This window comes from Suncus etruscus, chromosome 5, assembly GCF_024139225.1.
Source record: "Suncus etruscus isolate mSunEtr1 chromosome 5, mSunEtr1.pri.cur, whole genome shotgun sequence".
Taxonomy (NCBI): domain Eukaryota; kingdom Metazoa; phylum Chordata; class Mammalia; order Eulipotyphla; family Soricidae; genus Suncus; species Suncus etruscus.
In genome coordinates this window covers 40026868-40053973 of record NC_064852.1, presented here as the reverse complement: position 1 = coordinate 40053973, position 27106 = coordinate 40026868, and the positions used below count along the sequence as shown (strand labels likewise).

General features: G+C 33.6%; 1 protein-coding gene across 1 annotated transcript in view; it reads right to left on the bottom strand.

The window, feature by feature from the left end:
• ARHGAP15 (Rho GTPase activating protein 15) overlaps positions 1 to 27106 on the bottom strand; it is a 723932-nt gene that overhangs the window by 239746 nt on the left and 457080 nt on the right. Inside the window, exon 10 of the mRNA XM_049773571.1 lies at positions 19084 to 19161. Coding sequence (XP_049629528.1) covers positions 19084 to 19161 — 78 coding nt within the window. The remainder of the gene's footprint in view (positions 1 to 19083; positions 19162 to 27106) is intronic.

Genomic DNA, 27106 nt, shown 5'->3' with positions numbered 1-27106 from the left:
CCTCTTTTTAACTGTGTTCTAGTTAAAGTATGCTAGTTTTTAAGCTTTCCTGAAAAACTATTTGTATTTTTATTTCATAAAATCCTCATATGTGGTATTTGTGCTCTGTAAGTAATATTGTATTAATCCTATACTATAATAAGCAAAATATGTAACATATTAGAGATATTTTTGAATAATGCCTATGCCATATAAATAGACAAAGGACTCACTTATCTAAGATACTATTTCAATATCCTTTTTTTAACACAATCTAATGAATGTATTTAGTACAAGAACTAAAATTATTTACCTTGTCTATCTTAGACAAAAAAAAAATAGACTTCTAATGGCACCATTCAGGCAGAGCAAAATGATGGTGGGAGATTGTTTTATACCTAAAAGTTTCTTAAATTGGCATATAAGCATCCACCTACAGTGCTTTCAAATCAGGTTAGCTCATGAGTATTTTAAGCATAAACAAGGTCTATAGATCTGGGTGCTACTGAACAGTGCTTTTTATACTGTCATTTGCATATGGATGTACCCAATGACTTAAGTAAATTTATATTCCACCTCCTCCAGTTTAGATTATTTATAAAATAATTCATGGCACTCTATTGTCAAAATAACACATCCCATCTAGAGAAAGCTAAATCAAGTACTACTGTTTCTCCTTTGTCTTTCCTCTGCCCCCAGAATAAGAGTGAATATTTTGTTTTAGAAAACAAAATACAGGCACTATTATAACAGTATCATCTCTTATTTACTTCACAAAACAGAATACAATATGGGTTGCTGTGAAGTACAAATGAACTGTAATCCTCATCAGGTTTGGAAATAATGGACTCAGGCTAACATTTCCAGAAGAAATATGAAGGCAGTATTCTAAATTTCCTATTCTTTCCCAAATGAGTTTGCACAAAATGTGTCGCTAAGAAGAGTAATGTGCCCATCATATAGTGAAATTTCCCACTTGCAAAATGAAAATGAAAAGTCTGCATTTTAGGATGGCGTATTTAAACACATGCACCATGCTGTTCATACAGTAGGGAAAAGAAAGCTCCCCCTACTGGAGCATAAAAAAGCCTCATCGCTTTCATGCACCCCATGGTTCTGTCATATGCAGGAAGGCACAGAAACATATAGTCATCCCAATACCCCACACAGAATCCTAGTTCTCTCATCAAAACATTATATTTCCTTCGATTTAGTTAATTAAAGGACAGCTGGACACTTTGTATTACACCAGTTTCAGTTCTGTGTAGTTAAAATGGGGCATGTAAAGTTCTTGATATCAAAGACATTTTCACACAAAACACTGTTTTAAAATTTGAAATTTCAAAAACGAAAAATAAAATAAAATTATCTTTAGAGTGTGCATGACTTGTGATTGCACAGAGTTTTCACATACTAATAGACATAGAAGGAACAAAAGTTAGTGTGGGATTCTATCCATCTATTTATTTATCATCATTTTTACACCCATTTGTCTATCTCTATATATTCTCCTATGTGGGGATATATGGGGTAAAATGAGAGTGCTTCTATGCTCAATTATGTATATAATTTAGAGGTCATTATTATTTTTTGAGGTATATATATATATGTATATATACACACACACACACACACACACACACACACGCACGCACACACACACACTCCTAAAGTGGGATTTATAAAAGGGGACTGAAATGATGGTTCAGTAGGTAGAGTGCTTGTATATGGCTGACCCAGGTTTAATCCTTGACATCCCAGATAGTCCTCTGAGCACTGTCAAGATAATTCCTGAGTATAGAGCCAAGTGCAACACTTGAGATTTGCCAGATGTTGCCAAAATCAAACAAAAACAAACAAGAAAAATCATGCTACTTTTGGTTAGGAATTAGCACTACTGGCAAATACTAGGCATCTGAAATCCATATAGCTATGCAGTTTAAATATATTACGTACACAAGTACATTTACTATACATTACTTTATAAGCATAAAAATATCATAGAAATGCAAGAATTTTAGAGGGAACTAAACTGAAGATAAAACTATTTTCTTCTTGTGAGAGCAACGTTTTTATGAAAGTTTTATAAATATTTTATAAACATTTTTATAAGCAACATTTTTTTAGAATCAAGAGATCAAAAGGATTTAATTGGAAAGAATTTTAAAGAAAGTTTTTCTCAATATCCCTTCTAAATTTTTTAGATGACAGTTTGTTATCTATAGAAAAACATCTATATTTAAATGAAGTTACAAATTAGTAGCAATCCTAGTAAGATGGGCTGGATTTGATGATGAGAAATATCTCTAGCATATTCTTTAAATATTTTAATGGTTTTAATATATATGATGAGACATTTTGAGTACACTTGCCTCTGTTTAGCCCTTACCTGTAAAGTTATAACAGACACTAGGCCAATCTTGTTTTGAAATGTGGTTCAAAAAACAGTCACCATGTTCAGCCAGGATTTACTATTTTTGATGACAAGACCTGTATTCTTATTTCTTTACTTTTTTTATAAAGCCAGAAGATTATAGGCTTCTTCAGGATCAGCAAACTAAAAACAAAACTCAAACACTTTTTTCCTAGGATTTAAGCAAATTACTTGCTTCTACAACTTTAAACTACCAAGAGTAAGATTCTCTTTAAGCATTAAGCATTGGAACACAGTCAACAAAAATTCCTCACTCTTAGAAATCTCAGCTGTTACATTCACATTGTTTCAGACAATGTGATTCAGACAATTAATTTTTTGAATTTTGTTTTGCAGGGGACATCCATGTGCAATCTGTGTATGACATATAACAGTTATAGATCCCTTAGAGGAGAAATTTTTTGTGTATCACACTTCTGATTTCCTAAAGATAGGATCAGGTGCAATTGTTTTTAGAAAAAAAGTCTTTGAGTAGAATCTAGCCAAATATTCTTCATTAGAGTCTACATGGATTGTACATTTCATATCAAGAATATAAACAACTATACACCAAAAATAATACAGGTTTTTCTCCTCTTTATGATTACTTTATACATACATGTAAGAGTCGCTTCATTACCTCCTTCCATCAGAAATTGGACAGTGCATGATCCTGATCAGTAGTGAATGGGAAAATAAATTAATCAATATCTGTCTCTGACTTGCAACGACCAGAAATGGGTTACCTCTTATTAAAAAAAAAAAGAATACACCTCTAATCCCATTATAGTAGGTAGTTGGATCCCATAAAATTCCAATTATGGCTTCAGAATTTATTGGGCACATATGGAAAATATAATTGTAAAACAGAAAGGGGTTTGTGTCTTGTGCTGTCAATACTGTGAAGGATGAGGTGATTATAAAGCAAATTAAAATACTTTTTAATGTGCATTCACTTATCTTTCCAAATTAAATCCTTGTTAAACAAACTGCACAGACAGTAATGGTGCTTCTGCAAAGCACTGATCAAGGACAGTTTTATTGTAATTTTTACTCTGTAACAATTAATCAAGTAGGCATTTTCTTTATTATTAAATTATTTAGTTAATAAATATTCTCAATTGGCTAACATATTTGTAGTTTACGTATTATTTTTGATTTTTCTATAGTGGAATGTATTTGAAAGTATTTCCATTTTAAACACAGAGGGACCATTAACAAATGGGATTTTTATACTTTTATTTTTTCTAGAAGAATAATTGTGAATAAGAAAGTCCTTGAACTTTAAAGCATTCAAAAAACCCTAATTTAAACCATTCTGTTTGGTGAAGGATGCAAACACATTGCTTTTAACAGATATGAAGTAAAGAGGTATTGCTTTTATAGCATCTTTTGTTGAGGTAAGCATTAAAACTAGAATTTTAAAAATGTATTAATAACATTTATAGACTTTTGAGTCATGAAGCTGAGTTGTGGTAGGAATATCCTTCTTGAAATAGCGAGATAAAAAGTACCTGAAGTAGCGGGCAGGAGAAATAACACAGCAGGTAGGGTATTTGTCTTGCACTCGGCCTACTAAGGTTCAATCCCTAGCATCCCTTACGGTCCCCTGAGCACCACCAGGAATGACATTTGATCCCAGAATCAGGAGTAGCCTTTGATCACTGTCTGGGTGTGCTCCCCTAACAAAAAACATATTTGGGAGTGGGTAGGCTTAGTGATCAGTGGGAAATTGGGTACAATGTGAAAAGAAATATTACACTGATGGTGGGATTGGTGTTGGAGCATTGAATGCTAGAAACAATTATATAATGAAAAGCTTGGTAAACCACTATGTTTAGATAAATTGATTAAAATATGTTAAAAGACCAACTTGCACTATATAACTCACTAAATACAAAAATAATAAATTTAGCAATACTATTATGAAATGTATATTGTGACAAGCAATAAAAGGTAAATTATTTTATAAGTCCGCTAAAGGGGCAGATTTTGGGATGTGGATGGAAAACTGAAGACCACTGGTGGGTGGAAGGTCACATTGGTGATGGGACTGATGTTGAAATATTAACTACCAGAAAGAGCTTTATTGAACAACTTTAAAAATCACCCAGTTTCAAACATTTTAAAAGAAGGTTTTTAATAGCATACAGTGGTTTTAATTTCAGAAAAATCTGTAAGATGTTTTCCAATTTTGAAATTTCTGCTTCTTGTAATTCAGTGATTTGATTTTTTTCCTAGATCATATACATCACTTTTAAATTACTTTCAATATTTTTACATACTGTCTATGTTACCATTCTGTTTTGTATTTTGGGGGGGGCACTGGGTGATGCTCAGGAGTTACTCCTGGCTATGTGCTCAGAATTGTCCCTGGCTTTGGGGGATCATATGGAATGCCGGGGATCAAACTGAAGTTTGTCCTGGGTCAGCTGCGTGCAATGCAAATGCCCTATCACTGTGCTATCGCTCCAACCCTCTGGTTTTGTATTTTTATGAATATTTTTAACTAGGAGAAATTCCTCAATAATTAGATTATTGGTGAGGCAGTTGATTTTAAAATTACATTAGACTTGGCGATCATAATGGCATGCTAGGATGGTTGTAAGAGGCAAATTTAGCTGAAGTTTTGTTGTTTAAAGGTATGTTTGAAATGAGAAAAAAATGAAAAAATGTGGCTTATCTCATGTGAGTTTTTTTGGGGGGGGAGGATTACTCCTGGTTCTGCACTTAGGAATTTCTCATAGAGATCTCAGGAGACTATATAAAAAACTGAGGATCAAATCTGGGTTGGGTGTGTGTTAGGCAAGCATTTATTTACTGAGCTACCACTCTGGCCCTTGTTTGTTTTGTAACTACACTTGAATGTTCAAGGCTTATTTCTGGCTTTATTCTCAGGGATCATTCCTGAGAATGATTGTTCAATACCATGTGTGATGAAATCCTGGGTTATCCATATGCAAAGAAAATGTTCTACTCTTGGTACACTATCTCTTTGGCCAGGAGTTTACCTCATAAATCAGGCACCATTGTAGTATCTTAACTAAATAACAATCTTCCTTTTTGTTCTCTTGCTCCGACATGCTGTATAGAAGTTACTATTCTCATAGTAGAAAGAATACTTCAAAAATGAGGGAAGACAAGATGATTTTCTTTACTAATCACCCTAACCCTGTAATTTGGAATGAACAACATTTTTTATCTTGATTTGCAAGGTGACCTCAAGGATGCTTTGTCAAATCTCTGACCTTGTATTCAGCTGTTCCACAAGATTTTGTCCTCTGAGCCAGTATCTGTATATTCTGCTTTCTCCCCAAAACTCCCTAAATCTTGGCCTAACTCCCTTGTCCTTTTGGGCTAAATCTCAACTCAAATGGCTCATCCTGAGAGATCCTTTCAGACTTTTAAATTTATTTCAATTATTCATGAGTATTTCTTTTATTGTTGTTGTTTTTGTTAGTGCTGGGCATTGATCTGGTTCTATAAAATATTCACTCTAAGACTGAATCACATTCCAGTCATTTTCTATCTCCTTATACTTAAATGAACACTCAATGAGAAAATTCCTCCACTAGTTACTCTGGATTTCCTCAGGACCTTAAAAATAATCTTGTTTTTAAGAGATTCCAAGCAAGATATTTTAATGAACTCCCATTTGAAGTTTCTCTCTGGAAATTTGGAACAATATTTTGTTCTTTAAATTATTTTTGGTTTGTTTTTATGGTCTCACCTAGGGCACTTAAATATTACATCCTGCTGGGTATTTGTGTGGGTCCCATCAGTACTTCTTGGCTCATGAAATGCTAAAGATTGAATCTAGGGTTCCTGCATGCAAATCATGAGTTCTAGATATTTGAATCATGCCCTTTGCATTAATTTAATTCTTTATTGATTCTTCTCATATGCTTTTTACTTCATCAAATTTTAAGCAATAAGTCAGACAATCACTTGAGTATTCTTTGAAAGACAAAATGGGAACTGATAGAGTTCATTCATTATATTCTCATGTTAGCAGATGACATACCATTATTCAGGAATAGTATGATGTAAATTCAGTCATCCACTCCTTAACAAAATTTTTCCTGGCTTGAAGGTCCAGTTTGTAGGGTTTTTTTTTAACCCTAAATATTCATCTTAATAATTGTTTTTTCTTTTAATGAAGTATTTCTTATGTGAATCTATTTTCTACAGAAATTATTATAATGTAACATAAGATGAGGATGGAAATGGTGGTGAAGAGAATTATAAGATGATTAGATATCTTCAAATTTTTAAGGGTATCTTTTTTTACTTGGAGCAATACTATTTTGCTGATTCTGAAAGCTAATGTTTGGTTAGTGGGCAGACCCAACTGTTCTTAGATTATACTGCTGTAACCAAAACATCTCTTGTGGCCTTAAATCATTTTAGAGTTCATTAGTTTCTTGAGTTAATTCATCATGAACAAATATTTACTTGAAGGCTGTTTTGGTTTAATAGGCTGGTTTAATAAGAGATAAAGATACCTACATGACCAAACCATTGCATCTCTCCCATAGACCACAATGTAGAGCAAGTGAAAATGCCAGATAGCTAAGGTATTTTAGAGTGATGCTCTGAAGAAAAGAAAAGAAGATATTGGATTGAAAAGTGCCTGGGTGGGTGGGGGTATGCTTTAGTTAAGGAAAGTTTTGCTAAGAAAGTGTCCTGAATGTTGAAAGGAATCTTGGAATCAACACCAAGATGTAAGCAAAACTCAAAGCTTTGGTAAGGAAATGAATTTGACAAATCTGAGAAAAGAAGCCAAGCTGGTTGGGAGATACTGATAAAATCAGAGAGGTACATGGTGAGAACAAAGAGAAAGCCAGTAAATAGAATATGTGAGGCTTGTGGATTTACAAGTTATCACTTTTTTTCTTGGCCATTGAGTTAGAATAACCTCAGAACAGAGGATTTGTGTGAATGAGCTCCTCACTTGTTAGAATTACTAGTGTATTTCTAGCACCCAGCATGTGGCCAAGATATTAGTAAGCACTACAAGTGTCTGTCAGTGCATTAATGATGCAAACCTCAAAATCTCACTTTATTTTTGACGTTAGGCATACCTGCCATATCTCCATCAGGTCCAGGAATATGCTTATGGAAAAGAGAATGGGTTTTTAAATCATTCACATAATTAAGCCTGGCTCTAGTTCCTATATTTGTAAACTTTAAACACGTGTCTTCAGAGTGTGTAGGGGAACCTAAAAGACTCTGATTGGCACTGAGTGTATTATTTTCTTTTTTCCATAAACAGCTTTACAGTGCTTAATTTTTCTGTAGAGAACTTTTTTTTAAGGCAATGTTTCTAAATTACACGGAACACCTTGGAGAGGAGGTGCTATATAAATATATGCGAATCACTAAAGCTGTAATTGCTAGCAACAGGGATTTCCTGTGTAAAAGAAAAAATATTTCAAAATTCAAATTTTAATGTACAGGGGTTAATATAAGCAATGTAGTTTTATTGCTTTCTTTTCAACTCTGACTTATTCTCCGCCTACTCATTGCAACATTTTCAAACCAATATGGCAAGCTGAATTATGCTACTATTCCCAATATCATACTTGCCTTGCCCAATTGCTAATTGATTACTTCTTGAGTCATGTCTTTTGTTAAGCATAGTTTTATTGAGCCAGAGAATTAGGATAAAAGATTCTTTATTCTTGTCTCATAATTCTTTTAACCAATTTTAATTTAGACACTAATTTCTAGAGAAAATATAACATAAAATTAAAATTGAGTTTTCTTTAGTGAGACACCTAAAAAATAAAAATGGCCACAATGGACAAATGAAGGCATTTGATAGTATATTGTTTTCTATTAGTTCATCATTTTCTTTTTTATTTTTAAGAAACATATCATTATTTAGACCACACAGAATAATGGGCTCTGCTATGTGAGAGATTATAAAAATGAATCAGATTTTTTAGTCTAGATGAAGTCATAGGCAGCTAGGGATCATTTGTTGTAAGGGCATATTAAAATGAAGCTTTCTCTTATAAAAGGGCCTCATGGGTGGTGTACAGGAAAGTATAGAATTATAATGAGAATAAGAGGATTTTATTTTTTTATGCTAAAAAGTATAAAATGTACTTTTCTACTTCTCCCAGATACGCTGAATCCAGCTCTTTATTTTTAAAATTTATCTTTGTTTCATAACGTATTAGTTCTATGGCCTCAAAAAATCATATCTTTCTGAATCATTGTTTTCATGTGTGAATAATAGGAATACTAAAGTGTATATAAATGTAAAACTATAATGATAGCTAAGGATAATTTAGCAAACCAGCCATTTTTGGGTCCATAGTCAAGTTACTCCTTCTCTGTGCTTGTGGGGGTCTCTCAGAGCAATGGTTGGTGAAACATGCAGTACCAGGGGTCAAAAAGGAATCATATGTGAAAAAAAATACACCTCCCATTGAGCTGTCCTTTTGGTCTGCCTGTATTAAATATTGAATATTCTGGGGCGGAGAGATAGCATAGCAGTAGGGCATTAGCCTTGCAAGCAGCAGACCCAGGACCAATGGTGGTTCGAAACCCGGCATCCCATATGGTCCCCCGGGCCTGCCAGGAGCAATTTCTGAGCACAGAACCAGGAGTAATCCTGGCAACTGCCGAATGTAGCCCAAAAACCAAAAACAATTTTAATATTCTTATTAAATATTAGCTGTCAACAGCATTAGAACCATTCAGTTATAAATTAAACATTATTTATTTCTTTATTCCTTTACAAATACTTAGGTAAAAACATCTTCTTACTTTAGTCTAGAATTTACAATAATAGTACTATACAGCTTTTAGCAAAAATGAAATCATGAAATTTGATTATACATGGATGTATATGGAGTGTATTATGCTAAGCTAAATGAGTCAGAGGGAGAGGAATAGACATAGACTATTCACACTCATTTGTGGGATATTAAAATACATTTCTATATTAATATCCAGAGACAATAGTGATGAGGGCCAGGAAGCTCCATCCATAATAGGAAGCTTGCCACAAAGAGTGGGGAATGCATTTAGGGCAGAGAAGGGACCAGTATGACAATGATAGTTGGAAATGATCACTCTGAACAAGAACTAGGTGCTGAAAGGAGATAAAGTGATATGAATGACACCTCTTCAGTAGTAATATTGAAAATCACAGTGCCTAATAAAAAAGGTGGGGAGAGAAAGAGAGAGAAAGTAGAAAAAAATGTATGCCCTAGAGGTAGGTTGCAGAAATGTGCACTGGTGAAAGGTGCTGTATATTTTATGACTGATATTTCATCATGAGCAACTTTGTAACTGTAAAATACCCCAACAACTGTATATGAAGAACTTTGTAACCATGATGTTTAAATAAATGAAAAAAAAATGAATAAAATACATTCTTGCAATAATAATTTTCAGAGATAAAAAATGAGGAGGGCTGGAAGTTACAGCTCACCTCATGAAGCTCACCACAAAGAGTGATGAGTTTAGTTAGAGAAATAACTACACTGAGAACTATGCTAACAATGAGAATGTATGAGGGAAATAGAAAGCCTGTCTAGAGTACAGGCAGGAGTAGGGTGGGGAGGAGGGAGAACTGGGACATTGGTGATGGGAATGTTGCACTGGTGATGGGGGTGTTCTTTACATGACTGAAACCTAACCACAATCATGTTTGTAATCAAGATGTTTACATAAAATATTAAAAAAATAAAAATAGAAAACCAAACCAAAAGAAAACAAAGAATCTAAAATATTGGGAAAGAATTGCACTGACACAAAAGGTCAATTAATTATATTAATGGTGTACATGGTATTGCTGTGACATTTTAGGTTTTCAAATGATATTGTTCACTCTAGTTAGTGAATATTATCTCAACTAGTAGGTAAATAGAAAATATTATCTCTAAATGAAATTATCTCTAACTCTTGTGAATAGAAAATTGGTTAATCCCCAAAGGAATTCCAAATCTATTTCTATTTTGTTTGTTTTGTTTTTGGCCATACCTGGTGGTGCCCAGCACTTACTCCTGGCTCTCCATTAAATGCTCTCTCTTGAATGTGCTCAGAAAAGCCTATGGGATGGTAGGGATCAAACCCAGGTCAACTGTGTGTGAGGCATATGCTCTCTCCATTGTATTTTTTCTTCAGCCTTATTTCTACTTCCCTCAGAGATAAACCTCATATGTCCTGTGAATTCTAGATCGTATCCCCTAGGTAACCATAATAAAACTAATTAGATCTCTTCAGTTGCTCCAAAACTGCACAGAGTCAATTTACCTGGAATTATTTTTAATATGTACTTTATCTCAACACCATATTTCTTAAATCAATGTTTTTGTGATGATATTTAAAATATTTTATTTATAAAAAGTTTTACCATTTGCTCAATCTTCAAGAAGACTCAGATATATGTTTCTGTTCATGTGTTTCTGTTTATCATATCCCCTAAGATCTGGGTATAGACTGCAATAAGCTTCTAACAAACACAATGCAACAAATGTGATAATATATAAATATTATGGTTATACAGAGAATTATAACTTCTGCCTTGGCTACCAGTTTATCTCTTTTGTTGCTTTGATGAACAAGCTGTCATGTTGTGAGTTAGCCTATGGAGATGTCTACACGGTCAACAGCCAATAATGCAGAGTCTTCGAGTTAAACTGCATCCTGCCAACAATTGCGTGATCTTGGAAGTAGAACTTTTCCCAGTTGAGCATCCAGATGAGGATTCACCCAGAGGCAACACATTAATTGTAGCTTTATAGAAGGTTCAGCTAATCCATGTCCAGTCTTTAGACTCACAAAACTGGGAGATAATAAATGCATGTGGCTTTAAGCTGCTGATTTGCAGCATTTTTACATAGCAGCACATAACCAATGCAATTCTGAAATATAGTCAGGGATGAGAACTAATGTTATAAAGAACCGTTATAGCAGATGTAAGTTTGATATGTGTTTCTATTAATTTTTAATAACTACTGATTAATTCTTTTTGGGTTTTGGGCCACACCTGGTGGTGCTCAGGGGTTACTCCTGGCTCTTCACTCAGAAATTGCTCCTGGCTTGGTCCCCCATATGGGACCATATGGGACACCAGTGATCAAACTGAGGTCCGTCCTGAGTCAGTGGCGTGCAAGGCAAACACCCTGCTACTGTGCTATTGTCCCGGCCACCATGATGGTAACATTTTATAAATATCCTTGAAGGTTTCCTTGAGTATATGTATGCATAGATCTATTTAATAAAATATAAGAAAATCCAGAACCTAATTGAGGTTAAACTAATTTTTGGCTGACTAACAAATAGCAGAGATGCAAGGTAAGGAGGTAATTTCTTTTCTTTTTTAATTTTTGGATTTTAGGGTCACACATGCGGCTCTCAGGGGTCACTTGAGGTGTTGTGCTCAGAAATCACTCCTGAGAGGCTTGGGGACCAATGGGATGCCTAGGATCGAACTCGGGTAGGCTGCATGTAAGGCAAATGCCCTTCCCACTGTGTTATGTCTCTGGCCCCTCATTTTTAGCTGTATTCTCTCCTCTATAAATGGTCTCTGCCTCTTATTGTCTTAACACAGCTTTAATTCAGCTCATTGTTACTTGTACATAAATTATAAAATATGACTGACAATAAATATTATATTTATTGATTCTTGGATCACCCCCTGCCATTCTCAGGGTTTACTCCTGTTCTCTGTTTAGGGATCAGTCCTGATAATATGTGGTGTTACGATTAAACTCAGGTCAGCCACTTGCAAAGTAAGTCCCTTACCCACTGCCTTATCTCTTCAGTATGATGGTTTAATATTGATGTAAATAAATGAACTGATACTGTGTTTTAGACTAGAAGTATTAACTAGCATTCTTTTGCTGCTGTTGTGGTTGTCAGTGAGAGCAAGGATACTTAAGTAAATATCTCATCTTAAAAAAATAGGGTAATAATATAAACTCACTTAATAGAAAAATAAATGTATTTGATACAAGGAGTATTTGATAAGAACTAGAACTAGGGTTCTCAAAACCTTTTCTAGATATCTTTTTGTTTCATTCAATTGCTTATTTCATGATGAAAGTGCCAATTGTTCACGTTTTCTTTCCTTTTCTTTTATTTAATTTTTGATGCTGCACAAAATAAGGAAAGTTAAATCTACCTGAGATAATTCTTTTCTGTACTTCATGGTATAAGTCTAATAAAGTAGGTTAAATATTGTTCATAACACAAAACTGTTTCTGTAACAGTTCAATATTATTAGTTAACGATTTGCATATTGAAAATGAGTAAATATCTCTTTAGGCCACTATTTATTTTGGTTTTAATATCACTAAAACCTAGAATGATATGCAAATTATGTAGATTGGGGGAAAAGTTGCTTTCCAGTTAACAAAATCATATGCACACATTCACACATATTAAATTAGGATTCTTTTTTGGGAGGGGTCACACTCGGCACCGCTCAGGGGTTCCTCCTGGCTCTATGCTCAGAAACCGCTACTGGCAGGCTCGGGGGGCCGTAGGGGATGCAAGGATTCGAACCACCATCCTTCTGCATGCAAGGCAAACACACTACCTCCATGCTACTTCTCCGGCCCCTATATTAGGATTCTTGACCAAGTAAATTTTTTATGGCATTTATATTTTGTTCCTCTGCATGAGAAAAAGGTGAAAGAAGATTCCATAAGAATCTTCCTGAAATTAGTTTTTTCAATATATTGAAAACAATTCTATACCTTGGTAAGAGGTACTGTCTCCAGTTAGGAGAAATGGTTCTAGAGAGTGTCTGTTATTGTGTACTAAGAAAATAACCAACTATAAAATTCCCAGTTCTGCCTGCAGTAATTCAAAGCTCTACCATTAGTACATTAGGCTTGTGGAGCTTAATAACCAATATTTTCAAGAGAGCATGTAAGCATTGTCCATTTTTAAAAGGTGAAAGTATATATAAGTAACAATAAAGCTATTCTGAACAAAATTTGGAGTTTGGCAGTAAGCCTGGATGGGCAGCCCAAGCCATAATGTTGATATGAGAAAGAAGGGGGATTGAACCTGATGAGATTTCCAACATTCACTGTCAAAAGTTCTTGATAGTTGTATTATCTTCTGCATGATTAAGTTACTTTTTTTGCAGAAGAAAATCCATGCAATAAAACCATCAGGACACAGATCATATTGAAAAATCAACACAATGGCACAAGCTTATGACAAGTTGACATCTAAGGTCATGGACCACATTTCTTTGGGGGATGCCCTCAAAGAGTGGAAGGGTTGCATCAACGAAATGTCACTAAAAGCTGTCACCAGACAAAACACACAGCAACAAGCACTACTCATGAATGCACAATAAACTTGCAAATTGAGACTCCAGTGCCTTTCCAAAGGCTGCAACAAAATATTTTGTTAAAGTAGTTGGTCCACACAATACATAAAGTTGGAGGAGCATAGGAGTCTCAGACTTCTTCATAACTATAATACTTGGTACTTCCCTCAGGTATTTTTCCTTAACAGTTTTAATCATACCTATGGTGGTACGCATCATTTATAAACATTGAATAGCAAAGTAAAAATAAATAGAAATAAAAAATAAATAGTATAAATATAAAGTCACTAATATGTTCAAAGCATGCAAAATTGACCTCTACTTATATAAAAATGAAAACAGTTAAGAGGTGAAAATTCAGAATCACAACAGTATTTCAGGATAGAGTCTGAAGTGTAGATTCTCAAAGGGACTTTAGATCTGGTAATAATAAATCTTCACTTGTTGAATGAACTAATGACATCTAACGCAACATCTGAGTTTTGGTTCTAATCATTAAAATGGAAGTGATAGAAATAGCTATCCCATGGGAAACTAGGAAGTACTAAATTAATTTGTATAAGTAAAACATTTCATTACCTGGCACAGATAATAAATTATGAAAATATTTTAGCTATTTTACAATAACACATATTATTATTATCATCCCTAGTTATAATTAGGAAATGCTTTCAAAAGTGATCTCTTTGAATTTAATGTGTATGCCATCTGATCTGGAAGTATAATAAGGGTATCCAATTCCTCCTGATTTAGTGAATCAAATAGAAAACCAAAACAAATTGAATCATTCAACTGGTGTATTTAGAATTGCTGATGATATAGCATTCAAGAAAGTTAGTGAAATTCATGAACTGCAATTGAACTATTGTTGAAAATCCTTCAAATCAGTTTTCATTTGTCTAACCTAATGGTGGGTAGGCCTTGTTCATTTTGAAAAATGTAAATTTATAAGCTTCTAAAAAGAAAACAATGATTAATGTGTACATGTAAAAGATAAAAGTTCACTGAATCATCACTCTATTGCATGCTTGCAAACATATGCTTACACACACAGAGTTGAGACCACATGTATACATTCAGTTTCTTTATAACCAGCATGGAATCTCTGGCAAGTCAGCTATGCTATCAGACTCCAGGATAAAGACAGTGGAAGATACAGACCAAAATTACTGGTCCACTCCAGACATTTCATTAAACAAATAACCAGATTAGCAACATTTTAGAGAGCTAGTATATGTATTTACTTTTCATTTAATTAAAAAACTCTACCACACAACTTGGACAAAATCATGAGTATCAAAGGTCATAATGCAGCATAATTTGTGTTCACTGTGTTGAATTCTGACAGTGCTATAAACCAGGGAGACAGTTTACTGACAATTCTCTGCTACCAGATACCAACTCAGGCCTCTGTCCAGCTTTACATTGTCAACTCTCATAGAAACATGAGCAGTTACACAGCCTCAGAGTACTCTGAAGTTTGGATTGCAAAAAAAGATGGACAGATTTCATATTTTCATTGCAGATTTTTTTTTGCCTTTTCAAACTGCTGAGCATGATTTTTTTTCTTTCTTCTTTTTTTTGAAAAAGCAGGAAATGCAACCAGTGTTTGTTTCTAGAATGGCTTCTGTTTTGAGATTTCTTCTTTGTAGAAGAAATGTGTTGCCCAGCTGTCTAGAATCCCAATCAGGATATGGTTTCAGCATGAAATATATTACAAGATGATTTTAGTTGGTTGTAAACAGGAATGAAAATGAGGCTGGGGATAATTTTCCAAGTTTTAGCCACAAGGGAGGCACTTTGCTTCAGCCCAGTGGGTCAATAGGAAAGAAATAAAGTTTATAGTAAAGTAAAGTCAATAGGAATGAATTAAATTTTTTTTTTTAGTCCAAAAAGGAAGGCGATAATTTTGAAACAGAAAGGCCACATTATGGAGACAAAGCTAAAGCTCAGATTTTAGGGCATTTGCCTGGAATGTAGCTGACACAGGTCCTATCCTTGGCATCCCACTTGGTCTTTGAGCACCACCAGGAGTAATTTCTGAATGCAGATCCAGGAATAATGCCTGATCATTGATGAATGTGGTCCAAAACAATAACAACAAAATAAATAAAAATAAGAGCACACTAGTAAGTATGAAAGCTGCAGGGATTATCAATTATAAAAATATTCATAAATAGCAAATGTGCTATCTGACCAACAGTACCACAGTCAGCACTTGAAAGAATGGTTCAACCTGGGTTGAACAGAAAGTGAATTTAATGCTTCTCATATTAATACTTCTATGTTCAATACACATATTGCTTAACAAATATTAATATTAAAATTAGTTAAGTATTAAGAACTATATGTATTAAAATCTCAGGACTGTTGCTAATTCATAGAAAAAAATAACAAAGATAATCTCAATGTTACATTTTGGATACCTAGAAATTTATTGAAGAGACAGATATTTAAATTAGTATCCCATTTTATTTTAAGTCCCAAAGTTCTCAAAGTTTAACATTTCTGAAATATAATTTCTTAATGTTTTATATATTACTTACGAAAGACAACATTATATCCCTAAGTCTTATGCTAAATCGAACTTCAGAATTTAGATGAGGTCCATATAAATTCAACTTTCCAGTATGATAGGAACATAAAATTTTGCAAAGTTCTTGGAAGAAACTATTTATAACCTGGATCTTGAAGTTTCAGTTGAGATGTACCAGCAGGAACTTGTGTAAGTATGGTAAGACAGAGAAATACCAAAAATCTAGTGTGTAGAATTACACAAATACATTTTTACTTTTGGCTAAGAATATATTTATTAGCCCTCAACAAATTATTGAAACCTTAAATAGTATGTAGTCTTAAATATGCTATGTTTTGTACATTATACAATTCTATGGTAAAGTTTAATTTAAAGTGTAGGACAGAAGGAGAGTAATGACAAAAACAAAATTTGACAATTATAAGAATATATTGAAATAAAAGTTTTGTACTTGTGATTTCCTCCATTAATATCTTAATTGTAAGTTTATATTTATATAAACATATATAAGTTTATATGGAGACTTTTAAGAAATGCTCAGGGGGAGTTGGGGTTACTTTCAAAGATCAGTTAACTAAACCAGATGGTTTAATGTTCAGGCCTTCCCATGTAGATCTGTTGGGCCCATTAATACTGGGGTCCACGAGAGTCACCTTAGCAGTTTTGATGGCACCTACAACTCAGGAATTCAAACAGAAAAGGCAAGTGATTTGTCCTTCCCACTATTTCTCCAGTCCTCTACAAATAGTAATTTTGAAAGGTAGTTGATTGTTGATAAGTGAAATACAATAAAATGAAACCAGGGACAAGGGGGAAAACTTTACATAAAATGAAGAAATGTTATTAATAAGGAAATGCAAGTAGGAATGTTTTGCAAAGCAAGTTATAAAGACCTGAAACAAGCTAGAACCAAATTGTGAAGTCCATCTAAAATGCTGATGAAAATAAACAACAAAGACTGTTATAAAGTTAAAGGAAAAGTGCCAGTATTGAATAATTTGTATGAATCAGTTACAATAGAAAGAAAATGCCAATGTTTTTTCCTAACAAATATTTCAAGACTTATTTCTGCCACCCTCCTCCCATTCTTTCCCACATGTTTATACTGAAATGAAAAAGTGCACATACGGTTAACTAAAATGTTTAGGACACAAGAAGCATGCCTGGGTTAATATCTCACATATATAATCCTTATATCTTAAAATGAATTATAACATTACTCTAAGATATTTCAGTTGCTTGGTTTTTCTTTAACATTTTCTAACTATTCACTTTTAAATTATTAATGAAATAGCTCTTTCTAAAACCTAAAGGTTTTAGAAAAATGGAACAAAAACTCTAGTTCTAATGACCTCAACACAAATATTTTCTTTGTTATTAAATTTCTTCATTACTATATGTATAGTTTAATGTGGAACTAATATTAAACTTTATTTTAACTAATTTTATTTTATTTTATTTTATTTTATTTTATTTTATTTAGGGGGGCATTATTTTGGTGGTGCTTTGACTTGCTCCTGACTTCGTGATCAGGGATCACTCATGGTGATGCTCAGAGGACCTTATTGTGCTGAGAATCTAAATGGGATTGGCCAATGCAAGACAAGAGCCTTAACCTGTGCATTACATTGTATCTCCAGACTAATTATTAACAAAATTTGATTTTCACACTCCAATGGTATATATATATACGTTGAGAAGTATGTAATAATATACCAAACATTACAGTATCAAGCAAATTTTTATGACACTCAGAATCATTTTTTACCCTTCTTACACATCAAATTTGCTGCTGTTTTGACTTTCTCTTTCTCCATATATTTGCCTTTTCCAGAATATAATATGTGAGGAATAATATAATAAATAATCTTTAAAAGTAGAAATTTCATTAATTCTTTTCATTATTTTAGTAAGAATTATCACTAAATTATATCTCATGATAGAATGTGCCAATTTGTCTAATTAATTAAATTAATTTTTGTAAGATGGCTGCTTTAAAGTTCCCCTAATTATGAATAAAACTAATCATGAATAAAATTATGAATAAAACTGCAAAACCTGTGTTCAGGTTTGGAGGTGGATATGCTAGAACTCAACTAAATAAATACCAAAGAGTACATTTCATAAGTATGTTAAATATATGTATGTGTATTAGTGTTTGGTATTATCAATGTTTAGATATGTAAATCTAAAACAGTATGATAGATGTGTAATAACATTTCATTGTTTTATTTCCAATTATTTAATAATTTGTAAATAATGTATGCATTTTTTAATCCTTAGTTCTTTAACTTACCTATGAGATATACATCTAACATAAGCAATTTTAACTTTTTGTTTGTTTTTTTTTTTGTTTTCTGGGCCACACCTGGTTGCGATCAGGGGTTACTCTTGGCTATCTGCTCAAAAATAGCTCCTGGCAGGCACGGGGGACCATATGGGACACCGGGATTCGAACCAACCACCTTAGGTTCTGGATCGGATGCTTGCAAGGCAAACACCGCTGTGCTATCTCTCCCGCCCCAAGCAATTTTAACTTTTACATTTGCCAGCATTCATTAAAATTTTTATCTAATATTTAATTGTTCTTTTCTCCATTTATTTTGCCACATTCCACTTAAATATTTCACACAATCTGTTATTACTTCCTTCATTTATATCTACTCTTTTTCAAGTAAATTAGCTATAATTTACCTCTCTGACATTAATTGCTTAATTTCTTCAACTTTTTCCTTTTCCTTTCAAACTTATATCATTGTATATTCACAAAAAATATAATACAGTACCTGATATATTTTAGAGATGAACTACTGAAAAACTGTCTGAAATGAAAACATCACTTACCTTGGTTGACAATAAATTTTAACTTCTGTATTGTTGCCAGATTCCCACTAACTCGATATATTCCATCAACTTCCAGACCTAGAAATAAAATAACATGTCTTATTCTTCATATTAGAACTGAAATGCTAATAAATTTAAAATGATAGCTATAGGAAGAAAACACTAGTATATATCATCAAATATCTGTTTCTATCAAAAGAAAATAAATTTCTCTGTTTCAAACCAGTGGTGGGGAATATCCAGGCTGCACTCTGTAGAAGGCTCATGAAATGATATGGTGTGACCTGGTACAATGGGAAAGACACATCTACACGCTGCCCATCTTAGCTTGGAAGTGAAATTAAAATTATCCAAGTGACTCTTGTTAGAAAAGAATGTTTTTTATCTGGTCCTAAATGATGCGACTTCAATATTCTAATAATAATGAGCTAATTTTGAAACACAGTGATTATTAATGATAAATAATTTTAATCTAATTAAATGATACAAGAGCATTAAGTGGCATGGGTTCTCTCTTTATAAATAAATTCTTTAATTGAATCACTGTGAGCTACAGTTACAAAGTTGTTCATGACTGGGACCGGAGCAGTGGAGCAGTCGTTAGGGTGTATGCCTTGCCCATGGTAGCTTAGAATGAACCACAGTTAGATCCCTAGTATCTCAGAAAGTCCTCCAAGCCAGAGGTGATTTCTGAGCGCATAGCCAGGAGTAACACCTGAGCTGCACCGTCTGTGACCCAGAAACAAAAAACAAATAAAACAAAGTTGTTCATGATTGAGTTCAGTAATGTGATGTACCATTTACCAGTGCACATTTTCTGCCAACAAATGTCCCCACTTTCCCTCCCATCATTCACCCAGACCTCACCCACAGCCTCTCACTGTGGCAGACATTTTTATTCTATTTTTCTCCTTCCTTCCTTCCTTCCTTCCTTCCTTCCTTCCTTCCTTCCTTCCTTCCTTCCTTCCTCCTTCCTTCCTTCCTTCCTTCCTTCCTTCCTTCCTTCCTTCCTTCCTTCCTTCCTTCCTCCCTCCTTCCCTCCCTCCCTTCTCTTTCTTTTCTTTCTTTTCTTTCTTTCTTTCTTTCTTTCTTTCTTTCTTTCTTTCTTTCTTTCTTTCTTTCTTTCTTTCTTTCTTTCTTTTTTCTTTCTTTCTTTTTCTTCTTTCTTTCTTTCTTTTTCTTTCTTTCTTTCTTCTTTTCTTTCTTTCTCTTTCTTTTCTTTCTTTCTTTCTTTCTTCTTTCTTTCTTTCTCTTTCTTTCTTTTTCTCTTTCTTTCTTTCTTTCTTTTCTTTCTTTCTTTCTTTCTTTCTTTCTTTCTTTCTTTTTCTTTCTTTCTTTCTTTCTTTCTTTCTTTCTTCTTTCTTTCTTTTTTCTTTCTTTCTTTCTTTCTCTTCTTTCTTTCTTTCTTTCTTCTTTCTTTCTTTCTTCTTTTTTCTTTCTTTCTTTCTTTCTTTCTTTTCTTTCTTTTTCTCTTTCTTTCTTTCTTTCTTTTTTTCTCTCTCTCTCTCTCCTCTCTCTCTCCTCTCTTCTCTTCTCTTTTCTTTCTTTCTTTCTTTCTTTCTTTCTTTCTTTCTTTCTTTTCTTTCTTTCTTTCTCTTTCTTTCTTTCTTTCTTTCTTTCTTTCTTCTTTTCTCTTCTCTTCTTCTTTCTCTTCTTTCTTCTTTCTTTTTCTTTCTCTTTTCTTTCTTTCTTTCTTTCTTTTCTTTCTATTCTTTCTTTCTTTCTTTCTTTCTTTCTTTCTTTTCTTCTTCTCTTTCTTTCTTTCTTTCTTCCTGGGCCTCACCTCTATTATATTTATATTTGGATAAGAAAACCAAACTATCTTTTTTATTCTATCTCACAAGCAAGTGTGATTATTTTTTATCTATACCTCTATCTGGCTCATTTCACACCTAACACTCTCCATATACATTCATGTATTTCATAATTTAATTTTCCTAATATTTTTATAGTATTCCATCATGTAGATGTACCATAGTTTTTTTATACACTCATCTGTTCTTGGGCACTTTTTTTTTTTCCATATTCTGGCAACTGTGAATAGTGCTGCATTGAATAAAAGAGTACAGTAGGCTTTTCTGCATTGTGTTTTGAAACACCTATTGTATAGTCTAGGGTCAGTAATATTGGGCCTTGTGGAAGCTCAATTTCTAGTGTTTTGAGGATAGCCATATTGTTTTCCAAAAAGGAAAACAAGGAGCTGGAGTAATAACACAGCTGGTAGGGCCTTTGCCTTGCACATAGCAAACCCAAGTTGGATCCCTGGCATACAATATAGTTCTGTGAGCCTACCAGGAAAAATTTATGAGCACAGAGCCATGAGTAACTCCTCAATGCTGTGAGGTGTGCCCCCCAAAAAAACCCCAAAAGATATGCTGAACAAGTCTGTATTCCCACCAACAGTGAATGAGAGTTCTTTACCCTACATCTGTGCTAGTACTAGTTGTTCTTTTTAAGTGTGCCAGTCTCTGTGGTGTAAGGTGATATCTTATTGTTATTTTGATTTGCATCTCCCTTATGTTTCACGATGTGGAGCATTTTTCATTTGCATTTCTTCTTTGAAGAAGTTTCTGTTCATTTGTTCTTCTCATTTTTAATAGGCTATATTGTTTTTCTTGTTAAATTCTAACTGTAACTTGTGTATCTTAAAGATTAACCCCTTATTACATCAGTATTGGGTGAAATATGGTGAAATATCTCGCTCCTTGGGATGGATTTTAAACTACATTCCAGATCCCAAGGCCATGGGTTATCCATACACAAATAATGAAAAAGAAGAAAATGTATTTATTTTTAAAATTCCATTCACAATGGTGCCTCATAAAATCAAGTATCTTGAAATCAACTTAACTAAACATGTGAAAAATCTATACAAAGAAAACGACAAAACACTGCTTCTAGAATTCACTTCTCAAAGCATTGCACTAATTTAATGCAATCCTTATAAAAATACCCATAACATTTTTCCAAAAAAGAGATCAAACACTTATAAAATTCATAAGGAACAATATACCTCCAAGAATAGTTGAACACTGCTTTGGTCACCATTTCCTTAGAGGTGTAGAAGCTTCTTAATTTAATGTAATCTCATTTGTCTATTTTTGCTTCAATTGCTTGGTCAGTGGTGTTTCATCTTTGAAGATGCTTTTAGCTTTAACATCATGGATTATCATGCCAACATTTTCCTCTGTGTACCTTATGGTTTCAAGTCTGATATAAAAGTCTTTAGCCCATTTTTATTTGCTTTTGTGCATGACATTAAAGAGAGGCCTTGATTCACATTTTAGCATGTTGCTGACCAGTTTTCCCAACAACATCGTTTAAGTAGCTTTCTTGCTCCACTTTGTATTTCTTGCCCCTTTCCCAGAATTTACTGATTATGTACCTAAAGGTCTATCTTTGGATATTCAAGACTATTCAATTGATCTGAGGGTCTATCTTTATTCAAATGCCATGCTATTTTAATGACTACCACTTTATACTATTAAGTATAGGTTGAAGTTGGGGAAAGTGATGCCTCCCATCTTCTTTTGCCAAGAATTGTTTTAACTATTCTTGGAGGTATATTCTTGGAGGTAAACTTTTGAAAAAATGTCATGGGTATCTTTACAAGGATTGCATTAAATTAGTGCAATGCGTTGAGAAGTGATTTCTAGAAGCAGTGTTTTGTAGTTTTCTTTGTGTAGATTTTTCACCTTTTTAGTTAAGTTGACTCCAAGATACTTGATTTTATGAGGCACCATTGTGAATAGCATTTTAAAAATGAATATTTTTTTCTTCTTTTTCATTATTTGTGTATGGATAACCCATGGCCTTGGGATCTGGAATGTAGTTTAAAATCCATCCCAAGGAGCCAGATGTTTCAAAATTCTAAATTTATTCTTTGCATACAAAGGTCCAGGGTTTATCTTCTGCACTACATCAAATTCTGAACTACTCGGAGAGTAACTCAGGAAAAAACAGCTTGGAGGAGTCACCAAGAACTGCCAGGAGAGATAGCCAAACAAATGAAATAAAAATAATATTCACTCCCAAAAAAACACAGGAAGTATACTTGAGAATGAAGAAGAAAATTATTCATATAATAGATAATACTTGAACATATATATGTATATGAGTGGTAAAGCCTATTTATCTAGTAGTGTTTTTTGTAGTGCTGTATTAGCTATGGACTCACTACCACTGAGCCACGTACACATCTTTTTTTGAAGAAAAGTTAATCCAAAGTTCATCTTCCTCCTTCTTCCCTATATACCTTTCTTCATACTTTCCTCTTTTCCTTTTTTCTTCCTCCCTCTTTCCTTTCTTCCATATACAATTTATTTTTCCCACCCTCATTTTCTTTGAACTTTCTCCCTCTCTCCCCCACCTTTTTTTTTTTTTTTTTTTTTTGGCCATACCCAGTGAATGTCAGGGGTTACTCCAGTCTATGCCCTCAGAAATCCCTCCTGGCTTGGCGGACCATATGGGACACTGGGAATCGAACTGTTCCGCCCTTCTTAGGTCAGCTGCATGCATAATTTTCCATGATTTATGTACCAGTTTCTTTAGCCATTCATCTGTTGAAGTGCATCTTGGTTGTTTCCAGAGTCTGGCTATTGTAAAAAGTGCTGTGATGAATATAGGTGTGAGGAAGGAATATTTTTATTGTATTGTGTTCCTAGGGTATATCCCTAGGAGTGGTATAGCTGAATCAAATGGGACCTCAATTTTCATTTTTTTGAGGAATCTCCAAATTGTTTTCCATAAGGGCTGGGCTAGATGACATTCCTACCAGCATTGAATGAGAGTTCTTTTCTCTCCACATCCACGGCAGCACTGATTGTTCTTGTTCTTTGCGATGTGTGCCAGTCTCTGTGGTGTAAGATGGTACCTAATTATTGTTTTGATTTGCATCTCCCTGATGATTAGTGACATGGATAATTTTTATGTGCCTTTTGGCCATTTGTATTTCTTCTTTGAGGAAGTGTCTGTTCATTTCTTTTCCTTATTTCCTTCTTTATTTCATCATTTTCTCCTTCCTTACTTCCTTCATTCCCCTCTCTCCTTCCTATTTGTACCTCCATCATTCCATCCTCCCTCCTTCCCTCCCTCCCTCCCTTTCTTCCCTCCTTCCTCCCTCCCTTTCTTTCCCCCTTCTTCCCTCACTTTCTTTCCTCTTCCCCCCTCCCTCCTTCCCTTCCTTCCTTCCTTCCTTCCTTCCTTCCTTCCTTCCTTCCTTCCTTCCTTCCTTCCTTCCTTCCTTCCTTCCTTCCTTCCTTATTTCTTCCTACTTTTATCCTATTCTATTTATCTTTTTCTCTCTCATCCTCCATGCCCCTGCCCTCCTCTCCTTCTCCTCCTCTTGCCTCTTTTATCTCCTTATCTTACCTTCATTTCATTTTAACCAATAATTACTAGCACGTGGAATGTATTAGCATAATTAACTATGAAATAAAATTTTTTATTTCATATTTATACAGGTTTAATTATCTCTAGTATATGACATGCATACAGGTTGTGATTGTGGAGGTTAAATAAAAAGTTCTTATCAAAAAAGTGAACTTAGTTTTATCCTATAGTTAGTTTAGATAAGCAACCACATATTTTTCACATATCTTTCTGCCTATAACATTTTGTTGTTATCATGGTCATGCTATCAAATAGATAAATACATAGAAAATAAAAAATAAATTATTTATTATTCATATCATTCAGTTATTCATAAGTGTCATAGTTCATAAACTATGTCATAAAATTATGACAACATAATTTTAGTGGAAGGTGCATATCCGAAGATGTCTCTAGTCTCCCAGAGAGCTAGGCAATGTAAAAGTCACTGCTAGCAGCAGCTCTGTGATGCTTAGCAAAAAAGAATTTATGGTGAATAATGCCTCTAACAGATAAATTTTGACCAAATAAAATTGTTGTTGACTTTGTCCCCTTGTATTTTCATATGCTTTGAAATTATCTTACGTAAATATTATTTCAGAAAATAGAGACTTCTATGAAGTATTAGCTCTACATTTCCAAATGTAAAATATTAATTTATTTTAGGGAGGCTCCCACCAGTTCTTAGAAGACTTTGGGGCCTCATTGGAATTTTCAATGTAAGGGCTGACCTGAGAATGTGATGTTGCTCAGGCTATGAGAACAGGAATACCAGTGATTATGGAGGACTTGAGAGACACCTGTAGAGGTACTTGGGGTCCTCTAGGGTTATACTTTCAGTGTCAGAGGGAAAAGAGGAAACCGTGCTGCTAGGAATTACATCTGGGTCAGATTCATTCTAGGTATGTTCCCCAATCACTGGTTTCTTAATATATTTTTATAAATAATAAATCAGATAACCTCCATTAGTATAATAATTAAAGAGGATGCATCAATTAGATATATTTACATAAAATAAAATAAATTTTACTTTATTTTATATTTTAATTTGTCTTTATATTCATAGAAACTTTATTAAAAATCAATACTAAATGAAAGTTCTTGAATCTCAATAAGTTTTACTACAAAAAAGAATACCTTTTATGACTTTTTAATACTCACACTTCTTTTTATACATAAAGTCAAATTTATTTCTATTATGAAGTTATGACTTTTTCTTTTATGTTAATAAAATGCATACCTTTTCTAGAGTTGTAAACTGACTTTCACTTACTGAATTTCTATGCTATCCCCAAACTATTCCTTTACATAGATTTAAATTTATGCCATATGAAGAGCCCCTTAGTCTTTTATATTTTTCTGAATCTTATTTTTTAAGTTGAGTAATAAGAAACATTTGAAAGTACAGAATGGGTTGGTTATATTACATATGAACAAGTTAAAAGTGCTCTACTATTTAAACAAAGCAGTCTCATCCCAAATTAATAACCCAATTTTTATTTGGGATAAAAGGAAAAAGGTTGGAAAGGAGACAGACAGGGTAACTCTGATCCGTGCCACCACTGTGGTCACAGAACTAAGTCATAGCAGAGAAACTGCTTTGCGGCCTACTACAGAAACCAGAAAGAAGGAGGGAGTAAAGCATAACGTATTAGATGCAACTTGAATCTAACTTGACACAATTTCCAAGTTCTCTGGAGTCAGTGATATCAACACCATATTTCTTGTGAAGGATACCAATCTTTGACATTAGTGGCTCCTGCTTTGAATGGCTCAAGCTCCCCTGCTAGCATACTTTTTAAATTATACAAATAGAAAGAAAATGACTAAGTATATATTAAAAGGAGGGGATTACATTTTGCAAAAAGTAATCTGGAACATATCAGTGAATTTTAGCAGTTATAAATTATATAGGTAACATCTTGAGGTTGATCTGCTTTCCTTTGGTTCACAGAATAGCAAACCCAAAGTCCTGGGGATATTAGCCAAATTACAATCGTTCACGTGCCATCCTTTTTATGGCTCCAAGAACTTTGAAAGTTATGCCAAGCCAAACCAATGTAAATTGGTGGATTTGGGCATCCTTTTCACAACCACAGTATGCTTACTGGATAGAAAGCTACTTATTTCGGAAATATAATTAGACCCTGTATAGTTTCTAAATGAGCAATGTCTTTAAGGTATCCATATTGGATTTTTAGGTGATTTTGAATAAAAATCATATTGAAAGATACTTCTTTCAAAAAAGACTCTAACTGTGACTGCTGAAAGGCATGTTACTGCTGTAATAAAAATACTATCATTTTACAATTTTTTTGGTCAGACATTAATAGTAATAGTGAAATAAGTCTTTGTAGGTATTTATATTCACCCAAATGTTACTTAAAAAAAAAAAAGAACTTCAACTGTCTGTTTTCAAAATGGTGTTTTAGCAATGACAAAAATGATCAGGTATTATTGAAGTGAATTTTTAAGTAATTATCTACTGTCTATAAATGAGCTTAGACTTAGAAGAGATACACAATTAGGAGTTATTAGATGAAATGGTGTTCTAAACCCACTGGAAAGAATGCAGCTGTCATGAGTAATTCCCACCATAAATCTTAAACACTTTCCAAAAAGAAATCTTAGAGACTAGTAATGTTTCCAGAGT